This window comes from Callionymus lyra, chromosome 18 (assembly GCF_982586985.1).
Source record: "Callionymus lyra chromosome 18, fCalLyr1.hap1.1, whole genome shotgun sequence".
NCBI classification, from domain to species: Eukaryota; Metazoa; Chordata; class Actinopteri; order Syngnathiformes; family Callionymidae; genus Callionymus; species Callionymus lyra.
In genome coordinates this window covers 18070352-18092672 of record NC_141835.1, presented here as the reverse complement: position 1 = coordinate 18092672, position 22321 = coordinate 18070352, and the positions used below count along the sequence as shown (strand labels likewise).

The following is a 22321-nucleotide window of genomic DNA, read 5'->3' as shown; positions in this document are numbered from 1 at the left end:
GGCTGAAGCATCGTTTTCTTTAGTGGATCAGGGAACAAGGTGGTTCTTTTGATAGTAAAGGTACCAGCTCATTGGTTCACAGTTAGGAAGATGTGGTACACATTTGACAGGGTGCTGTGGGCCATTGTGTGGCTTATCAGGGAGTTTGGGCACTATAATGGTCTCTCTGCATTTATAATTGGGACAGATCATCTTCCTATGTTGGGGCTCAGGGACATTGCCATTGAAACACCACAATTCTGCTGGCCAGTGTGTCGCTGGGTACGAGGCTGGGGTACCTGCATGGGGGTTTATCCTTCTCCGGTTGTTCCTGACATGCACTCCAACTGGTGCTCCACAAACAATGGATTCCGATCATGTATTTGCCAAAACAATCTAATTAGCTGTTCTCATTCCTTGTTGCTCAAAAACACTGACAACAACAACAACAAACAAAGTTTGCTAACCAACAGAACAATAAACCGACTTGGATAAAAGATTGGGAAGATATCTCCTCTTTACATAACCAGGTCAGGAGTCATAAAGGATTTGATAATGTCAAGATGGCTTTGTTGACAACAAACATGCCCTCAAAGAGACTAAAAGAGAGAGCTTCATAGCTGAAAAAATGTGCAAAATCCAAAGTAATCTCCATCCCTTCATCAAGAACTTGATTAATTACCTAAACAATTCAAATTTCATATCGTTTTTAGCCAACCCTAAATTATGCCTTATATCGCTTGTATACAGTCTATCATGTTAGATTGGAAATTATTATACACTATACGTATGCGCCAAACTTAAATTAATGCTAAAAAATGATCAAAATATAAAGTATAGGTTACTGGCTTGATCTAGGAGCTTGGACGTTTGAATACACATTCACAGTCAACATTTCACTCCAGACTGACACACTGTTTTTGGGGCAAGCTTGGAACAGACGTAGATTCAAGACAACGGTTATTCAAACCTGTTTTTCTGCCCTTTTCACACCTTGGGTCGTGGATCAAAAGAACAAAGCAGGGACACACCCGTGAGGGGGGGCTAGGAGACAGTTACCTCCACCGAAGAGCATGTGCATGATTGGAAAAGGAAGCAAAGTTAGAGGAGCTCTCCACAGGAGATTGTGACACAGGGAGTTTGAGGGAACCAATAGGGCGATAGGGGGAGGACCTCTTGGCCCGCAAATTTGACTTAAATAAAGTGATGTTATTATTGTTCTTGACCGTCTTTCCAGGAGCTATTGACCTGTAGAGCTGCCGGCAAAGAGCGAGTCCTTTCGATCGTAAAAGTTTGTATCTTTGTTTGACTTGAAGTGGCGAATAAACGACCCGTACACTCTGCATTTGACCTTTTCTCTCCATAAAGCAAAGTATTAAGACCCGGACGTGACGTCGTGTTGGAGCGACAGAAACGGACTACAGTTTTAATCGTTTTAATTTGGTGCCGTGACCCTGATTTGTTGTGGAGATTCTTGGACGAAAAGGCGGCGACTGATGCCAGTCAGAAAATGGGCCCAAAATATGGTAAGCAGAAAACCTTTTATTTAATTTCTGCATTTAGTTTCGTCTGGCTGAGTTAATCGATGTCCGAAGCCGTGTGAGTGGATGGGTTGTGGATTGGTTCCGCTTGTAAGGCAAACGAACATATAGCTTGTTGTTGTGGTTTGGTTTTCCGTTACGATTCTCGGCACATAAAGTTATCACAGACAGAATAAATTGGCTTGGGATCTGTCGAGTGGTAAATATATCTCTATTAGCACGTTTCAAAGGCATTTAATTCACCCTTTTCAGAGAGGCTTAACCCCCGAGAGTATGAACGGAATGTTTTCTTTAAATAAAAAAAGGCTTTTCTTGGTTAAATAATCGAGTTTCTGGGTATGGTTATACTGTCTAGTGAGTACTTATATTATGATAAAAAATAAAAACAACTTTCTTGATTAAATGCAACGTTAATGCTAATGTGTGTTTTTTTAAGTTTTGTGGGAAGAAATTTATAGATAATCTTTCTTGAATTTCTATTGGCTAAAAAATAGTTTTTTTCTTGTAAGTTTTATGCTGCAAGTTTATTTTAAAAAGAGGGAAAAAACGGCTTACTTGGTCTTTACCGAGTTATATGTAAAAGTAGTTTCACGGTCAACTACCGTGGACTTATATTGGTTGAAAAAAGCGTTTTTTGCTTGTGAATTTCATATTACAAGTTTTTTTTATATAGATTTTTGGTCATTATAATATAAGTATTCAAGCGTGTTTTGTGAAAAAAGCATTTCTTGCGAGGGTTGATGCCGCAAGTTTTTTGAAAGGGTTGAAATACTCTTGTTGTTTCTTATGTTACGTTGGTTGCATAGTGAGTACCTATATTGTGATTTAAAAAAAAACGTTTTTTTTGACTTATGCGATGTTAATGCTAATACGTGTTTTTCAAGTTTTTTTCAAGAAATTCTTCAGTTTCTATTGGTTTAAAAAAGTGTTTTTCTTGTAAGTTCTATGAGGTTTTTTTAAAAGGGTAAAAATAACTTTCTTTTATTGTCATGTCATATTAATGTTTGGGATTATAATATATTCAAGCGTGACAGTTCTCTTATAGAGAGGGAGGACCTCTTGGCCCGCAAATTTGCCTTAAATAAAGCGACGTTATTATTGTTCTTGACCGTCTTTCCCGGAGCTATTGACCTGTAGAGCTGTTGGCAAAGAGCGAGTCCTTTCGATCGTAAAAGTTTGTATCTTTGTTTGACTTGAAGCGGCGAATAAACGACCCGTACACTCTGCATTTGACCTTTTCTCTCCATAAAGCAAAGTATTAAGACCCGGACGTGAGGTCGTGTTGGAGCGACAGAAACGGACTACAGTTTTAATCGTTTTAACCATTAACAAACATTGTATAAATGACATGTCATGGAAGTTCAACCAACAATTTAATACTTTAGGGGACCTCATTGAGAGTTGTTGTTGCTATATAGCATTATACTTTTTTTGTTTGTTTTTTGTTCATTCAATTTTTACTGCAATCTAACTCAATCTTCAGTATTAACTCTTTCATTCTCCAAGCACAGCCTGTTCTCCACTCATTTTCAAGTGGAAAATTGACCTTTACAACATGAACAGATCGAAAACATCATCTTCAAATGTTCTTCCTTGCAGCCACATTGGTCCAGGAGGTACGTCTGTTGTGTGATGAGGGTTATTTTTTACATAGCCAGTCAATTAGACCCTTTTGTTGTGTGAACTGAATATTCATGTCTTTAACAAGATGATTCAAGAGAAATGACCACAATTATGACCATAATGCTGAACTTTTCATGGACATTGTTCAAACACAGGGGGAGCCAGAAACATATTCTGTCCTTAAAAACAATCACAAGTAGATCAAATGTTTTACTTTTACTAAATCAAATTTTAATTTTAATTTTCCCTTTGGTTGTATTTTGTGTTGATCGTGCATTTAATCAAGAATCTGGTGATACGATATAAAGGTGATACTGGTAGATACCGATATAATAAAATTGTGGGTAGTTTATATGGGAATATACGTTATATTCAAATTCTGTTGAATTTTAAAATACATTTTTTCCACCACCCTCTCTGGTCTGAGATGGGCGTGGTTATGAATGAAGTCAACAAGGACCATCTTGACTTCCATAGTAAAGACAACATTTGGCAGGTAAGTGTGAATCTAAGCAATTTCTTTTTAATTTGTATCGAGGATCACAAAACTAAACGTGATGGCGATCAAAGAGGTTTGCATCTTAACTACAATTAACCCTATATGGATGAGAATCATGATGAGAACTAGTACAACTCATTTTAAATCAAAATAAGTCAGTTATTTGTATAATCAGAGTTAAACAGCTGCCACCCGTTAAAACTCTGTATCAACATCGAGGCAATAAAGACATTAGATAGTCTAAGAGTAGAAACCCTCAAACATCAAGTTTAGCACTACTTTAAAATAGGATACAATTATAATTACAAAGTGCTTAGTTGCATACAAAACAAGACTTGTTGTGTCACTGTCTTGTTTTATTTAGCTGGCAACTTATAAAAAAAAAAAAAGTATCTCAGTACTTCATATTAAAACACTTTCTCTAAAAGTTTGAGGTTAAATATTATCGGTTTAAGGTGAATAAAAAGGTCAGAGGAAGGCAAGCTCACACAAGCCTTGAGATAGTAGTTGAGATTGTCTCTCAGGGTGTCGTCTTCCCACCCTCAGGCCTCGTACCTTTTTAAATGTGCCTCACCTTCCGCTCTTTGACAAGCCTAGGAATTCTCTCACCAGAGGAAGCAGGAAGTCGGATCACCATCCCTTCATTTTTAATCAGCTAAGGAAACCACTTCAAACTTTTTCTTCCTGCTTTAACGCATGAAAATGAATGCGTGCTAACAGTGGACAATCATGTCGTGTCATAGAATCACATCCTCTGAGTTGCAGACTTGAGGTTCAGTAATAAAATCATTTAGCTACAAGGTCAGCAGCTTGAAGACTCCCCTGTGAGTCAGTGCTAACAATAGCAGCTGGCGTGGGCCATGCACTTTCTGCATGATTGCACAATAGTCGGAAAGAAAAGAGAAAGAGGATCACACTTTATTTAAAAGCTGCTAAATGGAACCACCAGCTCAGACATCAGAGAACAAGTATTTGGACAGGACCATGATTCATGTTGTCGTTACTCTGTCAGAATGGGAGGTCGACTGACAGAAGACGTTTGCCCTCGAGGTTTATGTGTGAGAGGCAAAAATGACTTAATCCAGAGTTTCCATTTTACCGTAACTACCACCACGCAATAGACACTGGCCGGTGAAGTGAGATCAATTTGGGAAATTTTAAAGAAAAAATAAAAGTGCAAACTCATTTTCTACTCACCATCATGTCGACTGAGGGTTGGTATTATTTTAAGAGTAATCTGTTTCTTTTTAGAGGTACATGTATATATAAGCAAAAATGTAAATCCTTTTGACAGTCGCAATAAGGGCTCCCTTATCTTTGTCCTAAACATAGACTTATACACTTATACTTAAACCATATACACTTAAAAACATCCAAATACCTGTACATACAGTCGGATTATAAATTAAACAAGTCTTTATTTTAAACTTGCTCGTAGCAGAAGCGAAACGACAGATTAATTAAAACTAAGAAGTTACACTGTTTTTTAACAATCTTCGGTTGGTGACATATTGCGGTAGTGTTATTATTTTAATGTAACGGACAGGGCCTGTGCAGTCCATGTGCAACAAACTAAGACTATCATTAATGTGATGGTTATGACACTTTATAAACAATTTATATAAACAATATATATATTTTAAGATTGTTTTGTAGCAGGAGCTTAAAGGTTAACATGCTACACAGAGAGGAAACAGTCAAGGTAAATATCGCGAGAGCTTCTAGTTTCAATTAGCTACAGTATATCCGAAGTAAACTTGTACTTTGAGATCATGCGCTTTAACTTATGGTGCAAAACTCTTAAAACAATAAAATAGCAAAAAAGTCGCAAACACTATCGCAATACCCACATACGATTAAAAAAAAAAAAAGTAGGTATTGGTTACTGGTGGTGCTGTGGCGGCAAAGGTTTTGGTTCTTAAAGGGCACCTAATGTGAAAAGCCAACTCTACTGAAATTCACATGTTGTAAATGTTGAAGTCGTCCTCTTCAAAATGTATTACTTAAAAGTTATTACTTAATAAAGTTTTCTCCCGTCTGAAATCTCACCAAACGGGTTTACGGTTTAAATTAAACATTCTGACATCACTCTGGTGGAGGTGTCCTCCCCTAGAAGCCCTAAATCAGTTAAGTACCTACATGTTAATCGTGAAACAAAATAAATATTTATGTAAACATGGTGAGAGTTACTTCTGCCTTTAGGTGTTTTTGTCATGTGTACATTAAGCAGCAAACCTTATTTTTAATTAACCTAATTAATTAATTTTTAATTTCGTTTTTAATGTACAAAACGGGAGTTTCAGGGGTGAGTTTGAAATGTATGTGTGTCCTTGAATGCAACTCGTGTTTTTGTGACCAGAGTGGGCGTGGTTACTTGGACAAGACTTTTTCTCAGCTAAAACAGCGCATTTTAAGTGGGCGGGGCTTGAGTGTATTTTCTAACTTATATATCTTTATTAAATGAGAGTTTTGTGCAAAAAAAACTGATACTGAGTATAATAGAGGTCCTCAAACAATTTAAGAGACACTTTAATCATCACATTAGGTGCCATTTAAGAGTTCTTAAGTAAGGTTTTGTCAAATCATGACAAATTACCTGAGTATTTATCATGTGGCTCTTCCTTAGAGCTCCTAGCTTGAGGGGAGTCAGTCGAGGTGGCTGATAAGGATGCCTCATGCACGCCTTGTTGGTGAAGTGCTCAGGGCATGTCCAACTAATGGGAGACTATTGGAATACCCTGTAGAGACTATATGTTTATGGAAACACATTTTGGGGGACCCCAGGAAGAGTTGGACAAGTATCCAATGAGGGAAAAGCGTGGGCCTCCTTGCTGAATCTGCTGCCCCCTCGACCCACATGGATTTGGATCTGAAATAAAAATCTATGGTATCAGTGAGAGATTCCTTTGTCTCAACAAAAGTTCCCTTCACTGCTCTGAGAAATAAAATACTACGGACTTTCCCCTTGAAAATTTTCCTGGCGAGGATCTTGATCCAACTGAGGGCCACAGAACGCGGCAAGGTTTGCGTAATCAGACGCAGTTGTCCATGATTGATGACTATTTTCTTTCAATAAGAGTGACATGTCGAGGCTGTGAGGCCCAGATTGCTCCACCTACATGTAAACTCTTGCTCTGTTTTCCTCCTCCCTCCCTCCTTCTCTCTCTCTCTCTCTCTCTCTCTCTCTCTGGATCAGAAATGTTGCTGATCTTGATCTGACTTGCCCGGTCTGCTGGAAGTCTTCACCACTTGTGCTGGTTTGGCAGCGTTGATATGGCAGCTTCTTCCTCTCCTCACTGCCTGTGGGTCGTTGTCCCGGCTGCCATTCTCCTACAGACTCTTGCCATCGCTGTCAGCTTCTTGTACTTCAACAAAGTCCTGAGCACGGTGAGATGAATCCTTCTTTTCGCAAAACATACAAGAGCGATCACTTGATTTTAAGCAGCTCTTTAAGAATCTCACTCTCGAGAGGATGAATTTTCGTGGACTCAAATGCTAAAAACACATGTTTATTGCGCAATACTTCTAATGATTGCTATTTAGCTCCACCATTATTATTTTCATTTTGTTCCTGGAAAATGCTCAATATAAATAGAGTTATAGGTGTGGTGTCGGGCTCAACGTGCAGGAATTTGACTGCACAATGACAGAGGAGAAAGTTGGGAAGGCAGATAACCGAAAAACAATTACAGGAAAGGAGACTAGTTAGAAGAGAAGGGTTGTGACACCCAAAGGCAACATAAATTTGGACTTTGATAAGCGGAAAATGTGCCGGAAATGACAGTCTTGAACCTGGGACTGGCAGATCTCCAGCCAGTTCCTACTATCTGTAGTAAAACATTGTCATGCTTTGACAATTAAAATATAATAAATATAAAACAGAGATAGCCACGAGCTTCAAAAAACAAAAAGATCTGTGTAGTGGATAAAATGAGCAAGGGTGTGTCAGGTGTCCAGATGTTTGACCACAGTATGTGATAACAATGAACACACAATAATCAGTCTGTTGGTGGTCATAATGATAACCAGGTCAAGGACAAGAATTTCAAAAATGGTTTGAGCAGCATTTTTATGTCATTAATGACATGATTAGCTGTAAGACTCAAAGTATTTCGCCCTCACGTGTTCATCTCCTGTTGTGTGTCCTAGCTCTGCAGTGGTCAGTAGCTATGAATGCATAATGTTGAGTGTGATCAAATCATCCCTGATGTCCGGTAGAGTCAAGTGATAGGTGACTCTTCCTCCTCTTCCGCTAAGCCCTCTTCGGAGGAAGAGGTGGTGGAGGGGCCAGAGGCAAAAATGCCGGAAAGTTGGTCAGGGTGTTGTGAAAATGTTTAAGGTTCCAGGCAAGAACTCAAGATCTTTTCTTCGGACTGTAACAATCCCAGGCGACGGGCCCACTATCAATGAGGCGAGGAGGAGATGGCTTTCATGTATATGCTTAATCTCGGAGACGTTGGGTGGACCCTCAGGTTACGACTTAGATCAAACCTCGGAACCACAAGGCTGATGATCTTCTCAATAGTGAAATAATGAAGGGACCCAAAAACTTGGGTTGAAGGGTTTCTACCTCCTAGGTACAATGTTCCTGGATTCCACACAAAGGGGGAGGTCCTTAGAAGAAAGCTTCACTCTCTGACCCACTTTGGAGACCGGAGCAGGCATGTACCAATAGTTGGCCGAAGTGGTATAACGGTCACCTGTTCTCTGGAGGGTGGCACAAGCTCGGGTGCAGGTTCTGCGGCATCAGCAGTCTCCAAGGCTGGAGGACGGTGTTGGTGTTAGTAAACACACTGGAAAGAGGAGAGGCAAGAAGGAAGTTTTAGAGAGGGAATTGTGGACATTGTTGACCAAGAAGATATCTGGGAAACCATGCAGCTAAGTGCTGTCTCCATCTCCTGGTTCTTTTACTTCTTTTGTCCATTGGTCTGGGGATTTAACCCAGATTATAATAATAATAATAATAATCTCTATTTATATAGCGCCTTTCTAGACCAGGGTCACAAGGGGCTTTGACAGCCATTCACACATACTGATGGGAGTAGGCTGCACCACGTGGCGCTGAATCTGCCATCAGGAGCAATCAGGGTAAAGTGTCTTGCTCAGGGACACAACGACACAAGCTTGTCTGGAGCTGGGATTGAACCTGCAGCCTTTTGGACTGCAGGCAACCACTCTACCATCTGAGCTATGACGCTCTGGCTAAAGAGTGGTCGTGGCTCCAATCAGAGTGCAGAACTCCCTCGAAAATACTACTAGGTGCATCAGTTAGGAGCCATCAACAGGGAGACCATGTAAACAGAATATGTGGTTTAAGACCAATTGAACTGTCTCCTTGTCAGAGGATAGTTTGCTCAGGGGTACGAAGTGGGCCATCTTGGAATAACCACCTTCCACCATCGTGAGGATGACGTGTGTCCATCTGAGGGGGGTCGACAGGTTACAAAGTCCAAGGTGTTCTGGGAGGGAAGTGATTTGAGGGGTGGGAAGTGGCTGCCGGAGCACTGTGCGAGGGGGTTGTGGTGGTTGCAAACCAGGCAGGCTAGATTAAAGTCTCTGGTCCCCTCCTTGAGTTTGAGCCACCAGAATCTTGTGTGCAGAGATGGGACGGCAAATTTCTTTATGTCCATTGTGATATTTTAACTAACAGACCACAAACTATAAGAATCCACAACATCTCCTCGATCACACTCAGCGCTTTACCCAGGACTGTGTGCTGAGCTCCCTCCTGATTACCCTGCTGACATAGGACTTTTGAGCATGAAACTCAAGCTTTGATGTTGCTTTGTTATTGATGCATTATGATCTTGAACTTTGTTTTTGTCACCTTATAATGAGCTGCTAACTCAACTATGATCCCTTCTGCAACATACATCATTTTCTTAATCTTTATAACCTTGATATTGTTCCTTGACAGATGCAGGAAGATTTCTCCCACAGCAGCATGTCGTGTTTGATAAACACACACTTTCATCCCTGGTACCAAAAAACACTGGCTGAGGAAAAGCAGAGAGACCCCTGCTGGCAAGTCACGCAACAGCTGGACTACCACATAGAAAAGGTTTTTATTGCATTTAATTCATAATTTCCTCGCTGTGGTTATCCTGAACTTCATGCTAGTGGCTTTATAATTGTTTATTGTTTCAAGTGATACACAGTTCAATTTATAGGTGAAAAGTTATGAGTGCCTGTGGTGTATTGACTGCTATTAAAGAGCCACAAAACCTGGATTATACAGTCTTTGTTATAGAACAAAAACAGCAGCCTATAAAACACAGGAGAGCAGTACGGCTACGATCTAGCTAAGCTATAAAGTTTATTGTTATCATAAAGTTTAGCACTCATCTTATTTCCACTGATTCTCTATCAATTATTGACTTATATTTCTTTATTCTTTCAATATTTGATCATTCATATCACAATCATGTCATGTGAAAAGACACCTGTGAGACTGCTGACTGGTATGTCAATTAAAGAAACAATGTTTTTGTAATAGCCAAAAAAAAGTGTCATCTGCTGACAGGATATAAAAAAATATGTATATACTAATAAATTAAACCTTATTATATTGTTTTAAAAAAATACTTTTTTGTACGTTTTCTTGAATGAAATGTGGACCAATTGGAAATGTTGGATGAATAAATACTTCTTTTGTATGGGGAACATTCAAGTTACAGGAAAATAATCTTGTTGAGTAGAAAGTGTCGACTTTTATTAACAAAGATATTGTCATGTCTATCATGCACCTCGATTAATAGTTGATCCTTTTGAATACATTTTGACACAACATTCTTGTCTGTATCACGACTTTAAACATCAAATCTCCATTTTGTGTAGCACTATTTTGTAAAATACAAGGTGGTTTAAACATGACGATTTCAGACGTATGTCTTCAAGACTTCTTTCAGCAATATATCGCCGACAATATCCATCATTCGAGGAAAGAACTCTGTCAGCTTCAATAACAACAGTCGACACAGAACGACTCAAAGAGCAGCAGACCTTATAAAAGGAAGTGTGGAAGGCTTCCTGTTGTTCCAGTGACCCGCCACCATTGTGAACAGTTTGAACGGTTTTGTGATCCGTGTCCTTATCTGAGTTTGTTTCTTGTTTATCTTTCAGGCGATGGCGGACAGATTCCAGAGAGAGATGAGACGTGAGAACCACACCTGCTCTTACCACTAACAACAGTCTTGACTTCATAAATCTGTGTGTTTTTTATTAGATAAGCTGACAGGAGCTCCGCCCCCATTGAGCCCCCGGGTCCCTCTTCCCAAAGTTGCAGCCCATGTGACCGCCGTCTCCTCAGCTGAACCTCCATCTTCAGTAGGTGTGTCAGAGATACAGATTTCGGACGATATAATACGTTTCTTACCGAAGAAATCCAGCACAGATGGACGTACAGACACGGCTAATTAGTTCTGCAGGGGGAGGAATGTGCTCGAGGGCTTCCCACACTCTGACCTGTCATGCCGTGCAGATGCGTCGCTCTCTCGTCTTACCTGGAATGTTTAGTGGATTCACCCGGAGCTTTTCCAGGACTTAATTGCCACAACGGAGAGCCTAATGAAAGCTTAGTCAGAGTGCAATGTTCACCGTTGAGTCAGTGGCACGGAACTCATAACACAGCTTTTGGAAGTGGATCAGTGAAGTCAGTTAAAATCCTGTGTCCGTTTAGACGAGATCCTGAAGGAGAACGATCGGCCGAAGAGACGAGGAGATCACAGGGTCAAACGAGGCGGTCTGGTTTTTACTGAAGAAGTCACAATTCTCCGAACACATGGATCATCAGTTTATTCCTTTGCTCGGGATACGACAGGTTGAGATGAATTATTTGACGCAAGTCTATATTTTCTGTCTGTAAGAAGACAGCGATGCTCTCTTAGGGACAGTTGGCATTTGTTTCCTCCACAGATTGAGTATAACTCAACCCAAGCTTCCGCCATAAAGATCCAAAATAGCCTTGCGTTATCCACACCATATTCTGCCAGGGTCAATGATTAGGGATCTTATCTAAAGGGTAACCAACCAGAATAAGATAGCTTGCATAGAAAAGTGCACTAGTAAGTAGTGTATCTTGACCAAGTATTTTGAGTACAAACAGATGAATTATTCTTTTACTGCTGCTGGTGCTTTACGTGATCCTTCTGTTGAACACCTTATTGGTTCCCAAGTCACCCACACTTTTTGAGTATAGGGGTCATGAGCCAAGAGATGGATCAGTAGAGAGTTCTTTTGAAAAAGCAGCTCAAAAGAAACCTGGTTACTGAAAACTGGCACCAGGCTGGATAGTAGTTCTAAGACTAAATCCTGATCACGGTCTCGATTAGGCCTCGATCTCGACATGTCTTGGTCTCACCACTCTCTGGTCCACTCTGTATGGTCTTGGCTGAGGGTGTCTTGACTACTTTCTTGTAGTTCTCTCTTGTAAATGTCACCAAACCCAGCCAACTTTGAAAAACAGCTAGTGATGGTTTAATTGGTTAAAAATAACAAGTTATTAACTTTAATACTTTGTTACTTCGTTTATGTTTTCGGAGTCTTACTAACAGCTACTCTCTCCAGTGGCCGGACGCCGCAGTGGCAAGGGGTACCTGGGAGAGCGTGTCCGCGGCTGGGACGGCCACAGAGGAATGTCTTTCTTACACAACATGGAGCTAAAAGGCGGCGAGCTTCTGGTGTCCACCGCGGGACTCTACTACATCTACGCACAGACGTACTTCCGACTGACAACCACGCAGGACCCGCATGAGGAGGAAGGGGGCGCCGAGGAGTATAGTGAGCAGGAGGGAGCCCAGCTTGTCCAGTACATTTATAAAAAGGTTTGGAATGGTTTTCATTTGGCTCTCGTACATATGGCGAACGCATTGATTTCACACGGTTTCCCTCACACAGATGAGCTCCTACCCAGATCCCATTCTCCTGATGAAATCCTCCCGGCCGGCCTGCTTGCCCAGAGGTCCAGAACCAGGCCTCTTCTCGTTGTATCAAGCTGGTACTGCTTTCCTACATCCTGCGGACCGTCTTTTCATCACGGTCAGCAACGCCAGCACCATGGAGATGGACGGCAGGGCGAGCTACTACGGAGCATTTCTGGTCGGATAGAAGTCCAAAGAGTCATGTGGGCAGCTGAACTGGACTTAAGAGGTTCTGCAGTTCATTTTGAACGAACCACAAGAGACAGCGTTTGTCTCCAGCAGCGAGGTTGCTGTGCAGGTACAGGCCGGAGGTGCACACAGAGATCAGCATTAAAACAGACTTATGCTTGAGTGTTTGGCCTCAAGCTTCAAGGCCTGAGCTTGAGATGTTGTTTTATGACTTTTCAGTTGGAGTTCAGTTGTAGGAATGGAAGAAGTTTACACCAATGTTTTGTTACATTCCGTACAGAGCCAAAGTATTTGATGGATGATGATGGGTTTATTTATATATTCTTTATGGTCTTGCAGGTGAATATTCCAAATGACTCAAATACGTGTTATCATCCAGGCTCCAGAAATGTGCTTTAAGGGACAGTATAATCTTCTGAACCAGCCAGTTCCTTAAACGTTAAAGCCTTTAGGCTCAAAATTTGCAACAATCATGGCGTCACAAAATGCTTGAACAGTTCAACGGGCTGACCAGTGAACACTTGAGTGCCATCTAGTGTACAAATTGTGCAGATCGAAATATTTGGCCCGCTCTTCCTCCCTCGAGCTCCAGTGATGACATCAGGAGCTGTATAGTTTGAACAAACTATATTTGTGCCTCTGGAGGAAGGTTATCTTGTCAAATTAACTAAAAACGGTAGTTTTATAATATAATAACTTGTATTATAGCCTACATGAAATGTATCATGCTAGGCAAAATGTGCTTCTCAGTCACGTTTTATTTTTTAATTAACGAATTTCAACAACTATTGGTCAAATACAAAGATACAAAACTAGAAACCAGTACAGAATCCATTGTTGACATGCCACGTGAGTAGTTTTGTGTTGTGTTCTTCTACCGTAATTTATATATAGATATTCCTCAATGTGAGAGTCTTTTCCAGGATGTTAGTATTCCCCAAATGTCAAGTATGATTTCCTGTAAGAACAGATTTTATCGTTTTATCTTATTACATTGGATGGAGTCTGAACATCTATATTATTATTATTATTATTATTATTAATGTTGTCGTTGTTGTTATTATGGTTGTAATGCATCTAGTCAGAATCCTGGTCTCCTTAGCTCAGGTGCACAACATTGTAGGTGTGCAGATCATATGCTGTAATAATAAAAAACTAGATATCATAGAAGATAATATAAAAGATAGTTACATTTTAAGTACAGGGCCAAGGGCTTCTTTGATGTGAGCTTCTGTGGTCACTTGCTTACATTTTTAGAGCTTTTGGTTACTTGCATAAAATCAATATATAAATTTAAAAAAAAGTTTGATTCCTAATCATTTCAAATAACCACAATACCTTCCCAGTAATATAACTTCCCAAATACTGAACGCATTTTCACATCTATAAAGATGTTAGACATTTTTGTTAATTTGGTTGAAGATATACTGTCAATGCTTTTATTTTCAACTTCTGAATGAGACAAGTCTCAGTATTTGGTCCCTATTTGTTTTTCATGTCATTGAATGTTTCCATCTTCACATAAAGTAAAAAACCTTCCTGGTATACATTAAAGTCCTCAATTGTGTCGCGAGTCAGTTAAAGCCTTAAAATGAAAGAATAATGAAATGTATCCGACTTTGACCCTACTGAGTGTCTGTTGCTGCTGGACAGAGTTGATCGTCAACAGATCACGAAACAGATCAACTCTAGGAATGTATTAAAAGGGCCTTATTGATCATTGATTTTTTTTTTTTAAACCATCAGAAATGTTTGTACATTTTGAGATGAAAATAAACAAGTAACCTAGCAGTTAAGCACACACAAGGAAGCTTGAACATTTATGATCAGATAAACTCAGCCCACCAAGAGACTATGTTTGCTTGGAGCACAGTGGCGTACTTACCGCCCTCACAGTGAAAAGGTTGCTGGTTCGCTTCCAGGTTGCGACCTTTACTCCGGTTTCCTCCCACAGTCCAAAAGGAACATACAGAGGTTGATTGGGAACTTGGGGAAATTGTCCGTCTGTACGAGTGTGTGTGTGAATTGTTGCGCGTCATTGTGTACCCTGCGACAAACTGGCATCCAATTCAGGGTGTCCCCCACCCCTTGCCCGAAGAAACTGGGATCGTCTCCAGACCCCCTGCAACCTCCATTAGGGAATATGCCGCAGAAAATGAATGAATGAATGAAGTTTGTTTGGTGAAACTGGGATCTTTGATGATTCAATAAAAAAAAACAAATTGTCTGCAGAAACAGCTCATTTCAAACAATTCAAATGTCTTATTCGCCGGTACTTTGCTAGGTTTGGTCCTGAAGAACTTCCGTCGGCACAATTACGCAATAAGAGACAAAAGGTGAAAAAGTAAAAAACTATCATTTAATTCACGCTGTAATATTATGGCAGTGAATGTTTCAGCAACAAGAGTCATTCCTCAATCGGTGACTCGACATTAAAAAAAAAAAAAAAAAAACATACGACAGATCTAGAGCTAATGATGGTTCAAGTAATGCCCAAAAACAAACACGTACATCTTTAAACATTCACACACAGAAACAGGGAAAAGGAACACGTCGGTTTGTGATTCACCCGCTTGTTGCTGCTCCGTGACTGAGAGACAGATGTTCAGGTCGGTCTAAGAACTATTGTTTGGGCTTTTTTTTTTTGGTCAACATGAGACAGTATTCAGGAATAAGAGCAGGACTTCAAGGTGCTAGAACCAAAATGACAAAAACAAGTAGATCAGTGGTACCAAATGATTACACTTGGTAACAACTAGCTTGTAGAATGCACATGACAATTTGGTGGTGTCAATAATATCCTATGGCTTTAGTTTATTGGTGTCGACTTCTATGATGAAACACGCTAGTGTCATATTGGATGGACAGTTCGATTCTACAAATACTGTAAACAACCGTGCACTCCTCTGAGCTGCAGTGGACCGCTATTGCTATTTTACTGAGATGGGCTTCCGTGTAGTTTAGCAGACCAAATCGCGCTAAGTGCTTACGAGCTACTGTCCCTACTGACTTTACAGTACAAACTCACGCACAGAGAGAAACTGCAGATCCTGCTTGGACATAGCCATGCTGCCTGTACGGTGCCTGCATCCAAGATGTGACCATGATGAGTTACACAGGACTGCAGGGATTAAGAACGAGACTCATTCACAAGTAGAGGACACAATTGAGGTCAGGGTTAGCTTAAACCGTCTGCAGGGTGACGTTAAAATCTAACACAATGTGGTGATCTAAACTGCATGAACAAAAAAAAACTGAAATGTGGAACAGGTTCAGAACAGAATGCTAACCATAGACCGCCAACGACATTCACAGGCACGATACAGGAGGCTTTGGCACAGCCTTGCTAGTCTCACAACTCGGCCTTCTCTGGAACAGGTTACAGGACAGAACCGTAGCTGCCGTCGACTCCGGGGGGAAGGCGAGGGTCGTCAACGATGAGCCGTCACATTCAATCGATGTGGTGCACAGCCGCCTCTCATCCGATCAGCAGCTCCAGGCTGTCCTCAAAGTTTGATTCTTGAGGCGGACTGGCCGACAGAAAGGCTGTGGTGACAGGGGTCCCCGTTGCCGTGGCAACGTTGAGCAGGGTGTTCGTGCGGATGCTGGTTGTTGCTGGATTTCGTAGCGCTGCGGCCGCCGTGATGCTGGTGAGGTTGATGCCGAGAGTGAGCCGGGTCTGTTCCAAGGCTTTCTCCGGCACGGCGAAGGCCTCGAGCTTCTTCTCGCCGTTGGCCATGTAGGAGTTCTGGCAACCTCTGCAGATACAATCCAAACATGCCTGCACAACAAGATGAATGAAGGTTACTTAAGCAACAAAAGATGCATTTAAGTATGCAACATCGGGAATTTCACAATTGGTTAAAATAAGCAGAAGCATGTGCTTTTGTCTCCATGTGTTTTGATACAGGTTAATACTGTGTGATCTCTTAACGACCTGGGTTGGTTTAAAAATCATACAAAGGGGAGTCAAACTGGTCCAGAAATGGACCGAGACGGTGCAGGTTTTTGTTCCAACTAGTCAAGCACAGATGAGTTAACGGATCAGGTGTCGGCTTAAACAAGCAACACCTGATTGACAACAACTGATTACCGTCTCCAGACGCCTGATTGGTTCAACTATATGTGCTTGACTGGTTGGATCCAAAACCTGCACCGTCTCGACCCATTTCTGGACCAGTTTGACACCTGTGCTAGTGTATAACGATTGTCAGGCTTTTCCTTGATTTTCTGGAACTCCTGTTGTGTTCTCAGTTTTATCTTGACCTTTAAAGTATATACTTTATTGAATATTGTTTTGATTGTTTAAGTGCTTTGTGACCCTGGTCTGGAAAAGCGCTATATAAATAAAAATTACTTACTTACTTACACTGCAGAATATAAGTCTTAATTAGCTCTTCGTTGATCCATTACAAGAATAGCAGAACAACTTCTACAATAGAAAGCAATGACTTATCCCAAGACTTTCCAGTCGTTTCATTATCATCCCTAAATATTTTAGAAACCAACCAAGTTGACTTATGATGACATGGCGACCAGTACTAGCCTGAAATATACATCTTAATGATATAGTGTTGACCAAACTAGCCCTTATAAAGCATGCATTTAAGCAAGCAAAAAAAACAACAAAAAAAACAAGATTCATTTTTAAAACAAATCTTAAATAAAACATCATATTCAAGCTAGTAGCCTCAATTTTTCAGGATCATTTTGTAAATCATGAACACAAAATTGAGAAGCATTTAACAGAACCTAAAATGTTAAAAAAAAACAACAGTTGGCAGTCCAGAGAAATAAAGTTTTTACCCTATAAAACTACAAGCCAAAGTTTTACCTTTCGGTTTGAGTAACAGGGGCAGCGCTGCCCCCTGCAGGTGAGTACGGATGGATTCTGAGTGGCCCTTCCACACTTGCAGCCCTTCTTTTCCACCGGCTTCTTATATGGAGGCCTGACAGTTGCTGAGGTTACCGGGCAGCCGGACGTCAGCCGTGGGTCTTTGCTCCGGTCCTTGTTCTTCGAGCCTCCGCTACTGCGAGCCTTCGTGTGGGGCTTCTTGGGGTCCACGCTCTTCCTAGCACCTTTGCAATGATTGACAGCAGTGCGATTAGACTTAGGAGGCCCCCCATTGGAAAACGATAGGAAAGTGTGTGATGGTAAAGTTAAGGAGGGCGTGTGTGGAGTATGAGGCCTGTCGGAGGAGTTTGGAGTGCCTAGATGCGGAGAGGGGCCGTTCAGGATCGAGCCTATAGGAAGGGGAACCACCTTTTCTCGGTCACTCTCCGAGCGAGAGCGCTTGCGGTTGAGGCGAACGGGAGGGGAGGAGAATGTGGGAGCGGGGTCTAACGAGGACGAGTTAGAGAGACCACCGTGGCTGACCACAGTGTTAGTCCGGTCCTTTTGGACTTGAGAGTAATTGTGAGCAGCGTCCAGCTGGATGAACATCTGGGTGTGAGGTTTGTCCATGGAAATGTGTGTGCGTGCGTGTGTCCTGTCAGACTGTAGGTGTGCAACATCTCCACCGGGCTGAATCGGGTCCAGAGTTTGTAAGACCTCCTCCACGCTGAGGAGCAACACCTCCCCTTCCTCCAGCCCCCTGCTGTTACAGTCGCCATCCCTGAGTGAACAAAGAGTCCCTGGAGTTTGGCCTAAAGGTTTCGTGGTAAAGCCCAGTTCCAGACCAGTACTTGGAATCGAGATCTCCCTCTGAGACTGCTCCTCCACCGGCTCGCATACTTCCAGCTCTGGAGAGGAAGGGCCCAGGTCATCCAGCACTTCGCCGTTGCACTCCATCCGTTGTGACCCGTTGGTGCACGACGGGTCGGAGGAAATGGTACGTGGTGCTGCGGACTGTTCCGAGGGAACCATGGGCGACTCTGTGGGGGTCAAAGACTCGGGGGCAGCAATAACCTCTACCTCTTGGGTGAGGCTTTGGCCATCTGTCTCTATGTCATCTCCATATGACATCAGCACCTCCTCCAGCAAAGCCAGAACCTCTGGGTTCCCATCAACCTGGCTGCTAATGGACTGCAGCAGAGGGGAGTGGGTGACAAAAAGGCAGAGTTTCCTGTAGCACTGCACCAACAGAGAGAGCTGCTTGTTCTCCTGGAAGCTCGAGTAGTCCTTACATCTGTTGCAAGCAGTCCTGATCCTCATCTTTTGGCCTTTGCAGGCCAAACACACATAGTGCTCACACTCTGGATGTGCCGTAGAAATTGGATCTTGAAGTAGTTTGCCTGAAATATAAATAAAATCAAGCTTTATTGTCATTTTACTGTACATACAATTCAAATTATAGGCTTTCCTACTGAGTGGTTGTGCCGAAATTAAAAACATGCTGTCGAAAAATTCCATCAATTAATAAACATAATTAATTAAAAAATAAATTGTAGTTAAAAATAAAAAAAAGGATTATTTCCCAAAAGGTGCAACTTAGGTCAGGAAATCTATAATACACAGTGAAAAAAATATATTTAAGAAATGCTTTGTCATCGTTACATAAACACACATAACATAGCTTACAACCATCATTAGTATTCAAAAGATGGAGATTTTGTTTTTTAAACAGCTAGAGGGGGGATTTAAAGTCACGTTATGTTTGCAGATTTGTCATATTAAATGGGTTGTGTGGAATGTAATTACACATTTGAGCTTAGATGGTTTAAGGGAGGAAAAGTAAATACTGGAACTTTTATTGTCACATACATCTTATAAATAGTTTATCTGCTCATGATTTGTGCAAGCGACGGGTATGAACAGACAAGGAAATGAATACAAATAAACCCACTGAGTGCGTTACGGACCAGAAAATAACGGATCAGTAAAAGTTTCTATCCGTGTGCTCTCTGGATCATGAATATTGTTTTTATTTAATGCAGCGTATTTTATTATTCATTATTTATTCATACGTCATTTAATGGTAATGTCGCTCGTTTCATTTTAATGCATTGTATTTATTTGACTCATCTATTTTTACATCATTCACATAATTTCATTTCTATATTCTGTAACACCACCATAACCAATTCCTGTGTCGTGTTTACAACACTGGCAACCAAAGTTTTCTTATTCCGATTCTGAGAGATGACGCCCTCTTCTGGCTAAAAGCAGTATTATCTGCCCAGAAATTCAATTTACAAATATATAAACATGGAATAAAAAAGTATATTTGAAGGCACATTTACAGAGGAAATAATTTATTTCTGAACAAAAGCAAGTTCACGTTTACGAACACATTGGTTGCTAAGGATGGGTTTGGTTTAAATATTATTAATATATTGTTTATTTGTTGTTTTTTTAAATGACCATCACTTTGTAAGACTTCTTTAAAAATGTAATGCATCTTGTGACTGATTAATAAATATCCGACACTCATGTTAGCCCTTAAACACAAACTTTTGAATATGCTTTAAGAAATGCATTCAATAGATTGCAATGTTGTTGATTGTTTTGGACTTCAAGAAGTATAGAAAACAGAAAAGTTGAACTATATTTTAAAAAGCTTTTTTCATTTATTACCACAAATAAAGTAAGAAATTATTATTTGTAAAGAACCTTTCTCAGACAAGGGCGTAAACAATCAAAAACAATACAGAGTTAAAATAAACGTTTTAAAAGAGAACCAGCAGGTTAAAGGACAGCTTTTTTCCACCAGGAGACTCAACTCCCTCCCTGTCCTACCATCAATCTCACCTGTGCTTGCACTACCTGTGCATTAACTTTGTTTTGTTTTTATTTATATTCAGTTTATTAGTTGATTATTTAAGTTTGTTGATTATTTATTAGATTTTGTTGGTTATTAATTTTTATTTATTTGCTTGAATGTCTAAATGTCTGTTTAAGTCTTTAATTGTTTTAAGTGATAATTGTTTTAAGTGTTAATTGTCTGTAAGTAAGTAAGTAAATAAGTAAGTAATTTTTATTTGTATAGCGCTTTTCAGGACTAGGGTCACAAAGCGCTTAAACAATCAAAACAATATTCAATAAAGTATATACTTTAAAGGTCAAGATAAAACTGATAACACAACAGGAGTTCCAGAAAAATCAAGGAAAAGCCTGAACAAATAGAAACGTCTTAAGATGTTTCTTAAAGGGGTCAAACAGAGAGAGAGGAAGATCGTTCCAAAGCTTAGGAGCAACAGCCTGGAATGATTTCTCTCCTCTGGTCATGAGCCGTGTGCCAGGAACCATCAGTAGATTCTGATCCAAAGGCCTCAGAGCCCGAGCTGGGGTGTAAGGCTGGATCAGATCAGTGATGTTAAGTCCTTTCAATTGTTTTCATGTTTTGCATCATGGATCAGAGAGGACCACAATTTCATTTCTGCTGTATGTCTTAATACATGGATATTTGACAATAAAAATAACTTGAACTTGACAACACAGGGACAAACACAACAGCCCCAAGAAAGTTAAATAAATTGACTCCTAGTTTCCAATTTTGACTATTTTATTCTTTATATACATCACTATATATATGATTTTTGCTGTCTGCAACCTGGTTCATTTCACAACACGCTTGTGTTTACATCTGTGTGCAGGTTTATCCCTCCCGTTTAAACAAACACAATCCAAAAGTTAAACGCAAGAAAAGGGGGGGGAAGAAACTCACCACAAACCCGGCATGCGAGGGACTGACGGAAGAATGGTAGCAGCGAGTACATGTCAGAGAAGGTGTGCGGCTGCCGCGGGTCACAGTGCAGCACTGCCCGGCTGGCGGACACATACAAGGCGGTTGCATTGACCGGGTTCATAGCGGTCTTAAGTCCGCAATCTTCTGCTTCTACCGCTTGTTTAGATAGATCCGGACTAAGCTGATGTTAGTCTCTTGTGTTTCAAAAAAAAAAAAAAGACCTGGTGTGGTATCGACCAGGTTTGCACGTCCAAAACAAAACAAAACAAAAAATAGCAGCTCAAAAACACACACGGAGCACGACAACACTGGTTAGCATTAGCCTGGCAGGTGTCTTAACAAACAACAACACCCAACAGGCGGTATGGTTGACGTGTGGGTCGCTCGAATGGTTCAGTCTCTTTTCCCAACGCGGACGAGGTCGCATGGATGGTCGCTCACATTATTCTCAAAGCTGTCCGGCAGACGTCCATGATCTAAAAGGGTAGCACTAGGTAGCTAGCACTAGGCAGCTAGCACTAGGTAGCTAGCGTTAGCTTGCGGCACCAGCCAAACGTTACAACCGAGCAACGATCGTTTACGGCTAAATAATCCATTCAGCCGTAAACGACTTTCCTCCCGTCGACACCGAACTAGTGAACGATTTGACGCGAACGATAAAATGTTGCTTTGCTAGCAATTAGCTAACAGATCACAGGCGCGCGAATGATGTAAACAAAGCTACACGGCTAGCCTTAGCATATCTTTCGAACATTCACTAGGAGCAAATCACCGGAAAGCTGGCTCATAGCCCGCACACATGAGGGTTATAGAGCCAGTGGAATTTACATTTGCTATTTTCATATGTTTTATTGTAGTACTTTGTAAGAGGCGAGCGATACATAGCGAAATAGCCTTTTTTACCACAGAACCAATAAGTCGATCCTCGCGTCAAACCCTCACGAC

The 22321-nt window shown here is 40.9% G+C and overlaps 2 protein-coding genes across 2 annotated transcripts; one reads left to right on the top strand and one right to left on the bottom strand.

Annotated features, from left to right (window-relative positions):
* Positions 1–179: 179 nt before the first annotated feature.
* LOC148060824 (tumor necrosis factor ligand superfamily member 10-like) lies at positions 180–15273 on the top strand. Its single transcript, XM_087780386.1, has 7 exons — positions 180–1505; positions 6839–7029; positions 9560–9703; positions 10765–10798; positions 10868–10972; positions 12208–12464; positions 12538–15273. Exons 2-7 carry the CDS (start codon positions 6916–6918, stop codon positions 12745–12747), a joined length of 864 nt encoding a protein of 287 aa, XP_087636512.1. The 5' UTR covers positions 180–1505; positions 6839–6915; the 3' UTR covers positions 12748–15273.
* On the bottom strand, positions 15090–22308 carry LOC148060823 (E3 ubiquitin-protein ligase MSL2-like). The gene is made up of 3 exons (XM_087780385.1): positions 21356–22308; positions 17584–18983; positions 15090–16530 (listed from the first exon to the last, which is right to left on the bottom strand). Exons 1-3 carry the CDS (start codon positions 21495–21497, stop codon positions 16228–16230), a joined length of 1845 nt encoding a protein of 614 aa, XP_087636511.1. The 5' UTR covers positions 21498–22308; the 3' UTR covers positions 15090–16227.
* Positions 22309–22321: the final 13 nt, after the last annotated feature.

Excerpts from the sequence above, each read along its gene's own strand:
- LOC148060824 (XM_087780386.1), top strand. The coding sequence starts at position 6,916 with ATGGCAGCTTCTTCCTCTCCTCACTGCCTGTGGGTCGTTGTCCCGGCT. Across the intron at positions 9,704-10,764 it reads TGGACTACCACATAGAAAAG|GCGATGGCGGACAGATTCCA; the intron begins GTTTTTATTGCA and ends TTTATCTTTCAG. Across the intron at positions 10,799-10,867 it reads ATTCCAGAGAGAGATGAGAC|ATAAGCTGACAGGAGCTCCG; the intron begins GTGAGAACCACA and ends GTTTTTTATTAG.
- LOC148060823 (XM_087780385.1), bottom strand. The coding sequence starts at position 21,497 with ATGAACCCGGTCAATGCAACCGCCTTGTATGTGTCCGCCAGCCGGGCA. Across the intron at positions 18,984-21,355 it reads CCTCGCATGCCGGGTTTGTG|GCAAACTACTTCAAGATCCA; the intron begins GTGAGTTTCTTC and ends TTTATATTTCAG. Across the intron at positions 16,531-17,583 it reads CCTGTTACTCAAACCGAAAG|GCATGTTTGGATTGTATCTG; the intron begins GTAAAACTTTGG and ends CTTGTTGTGCAG.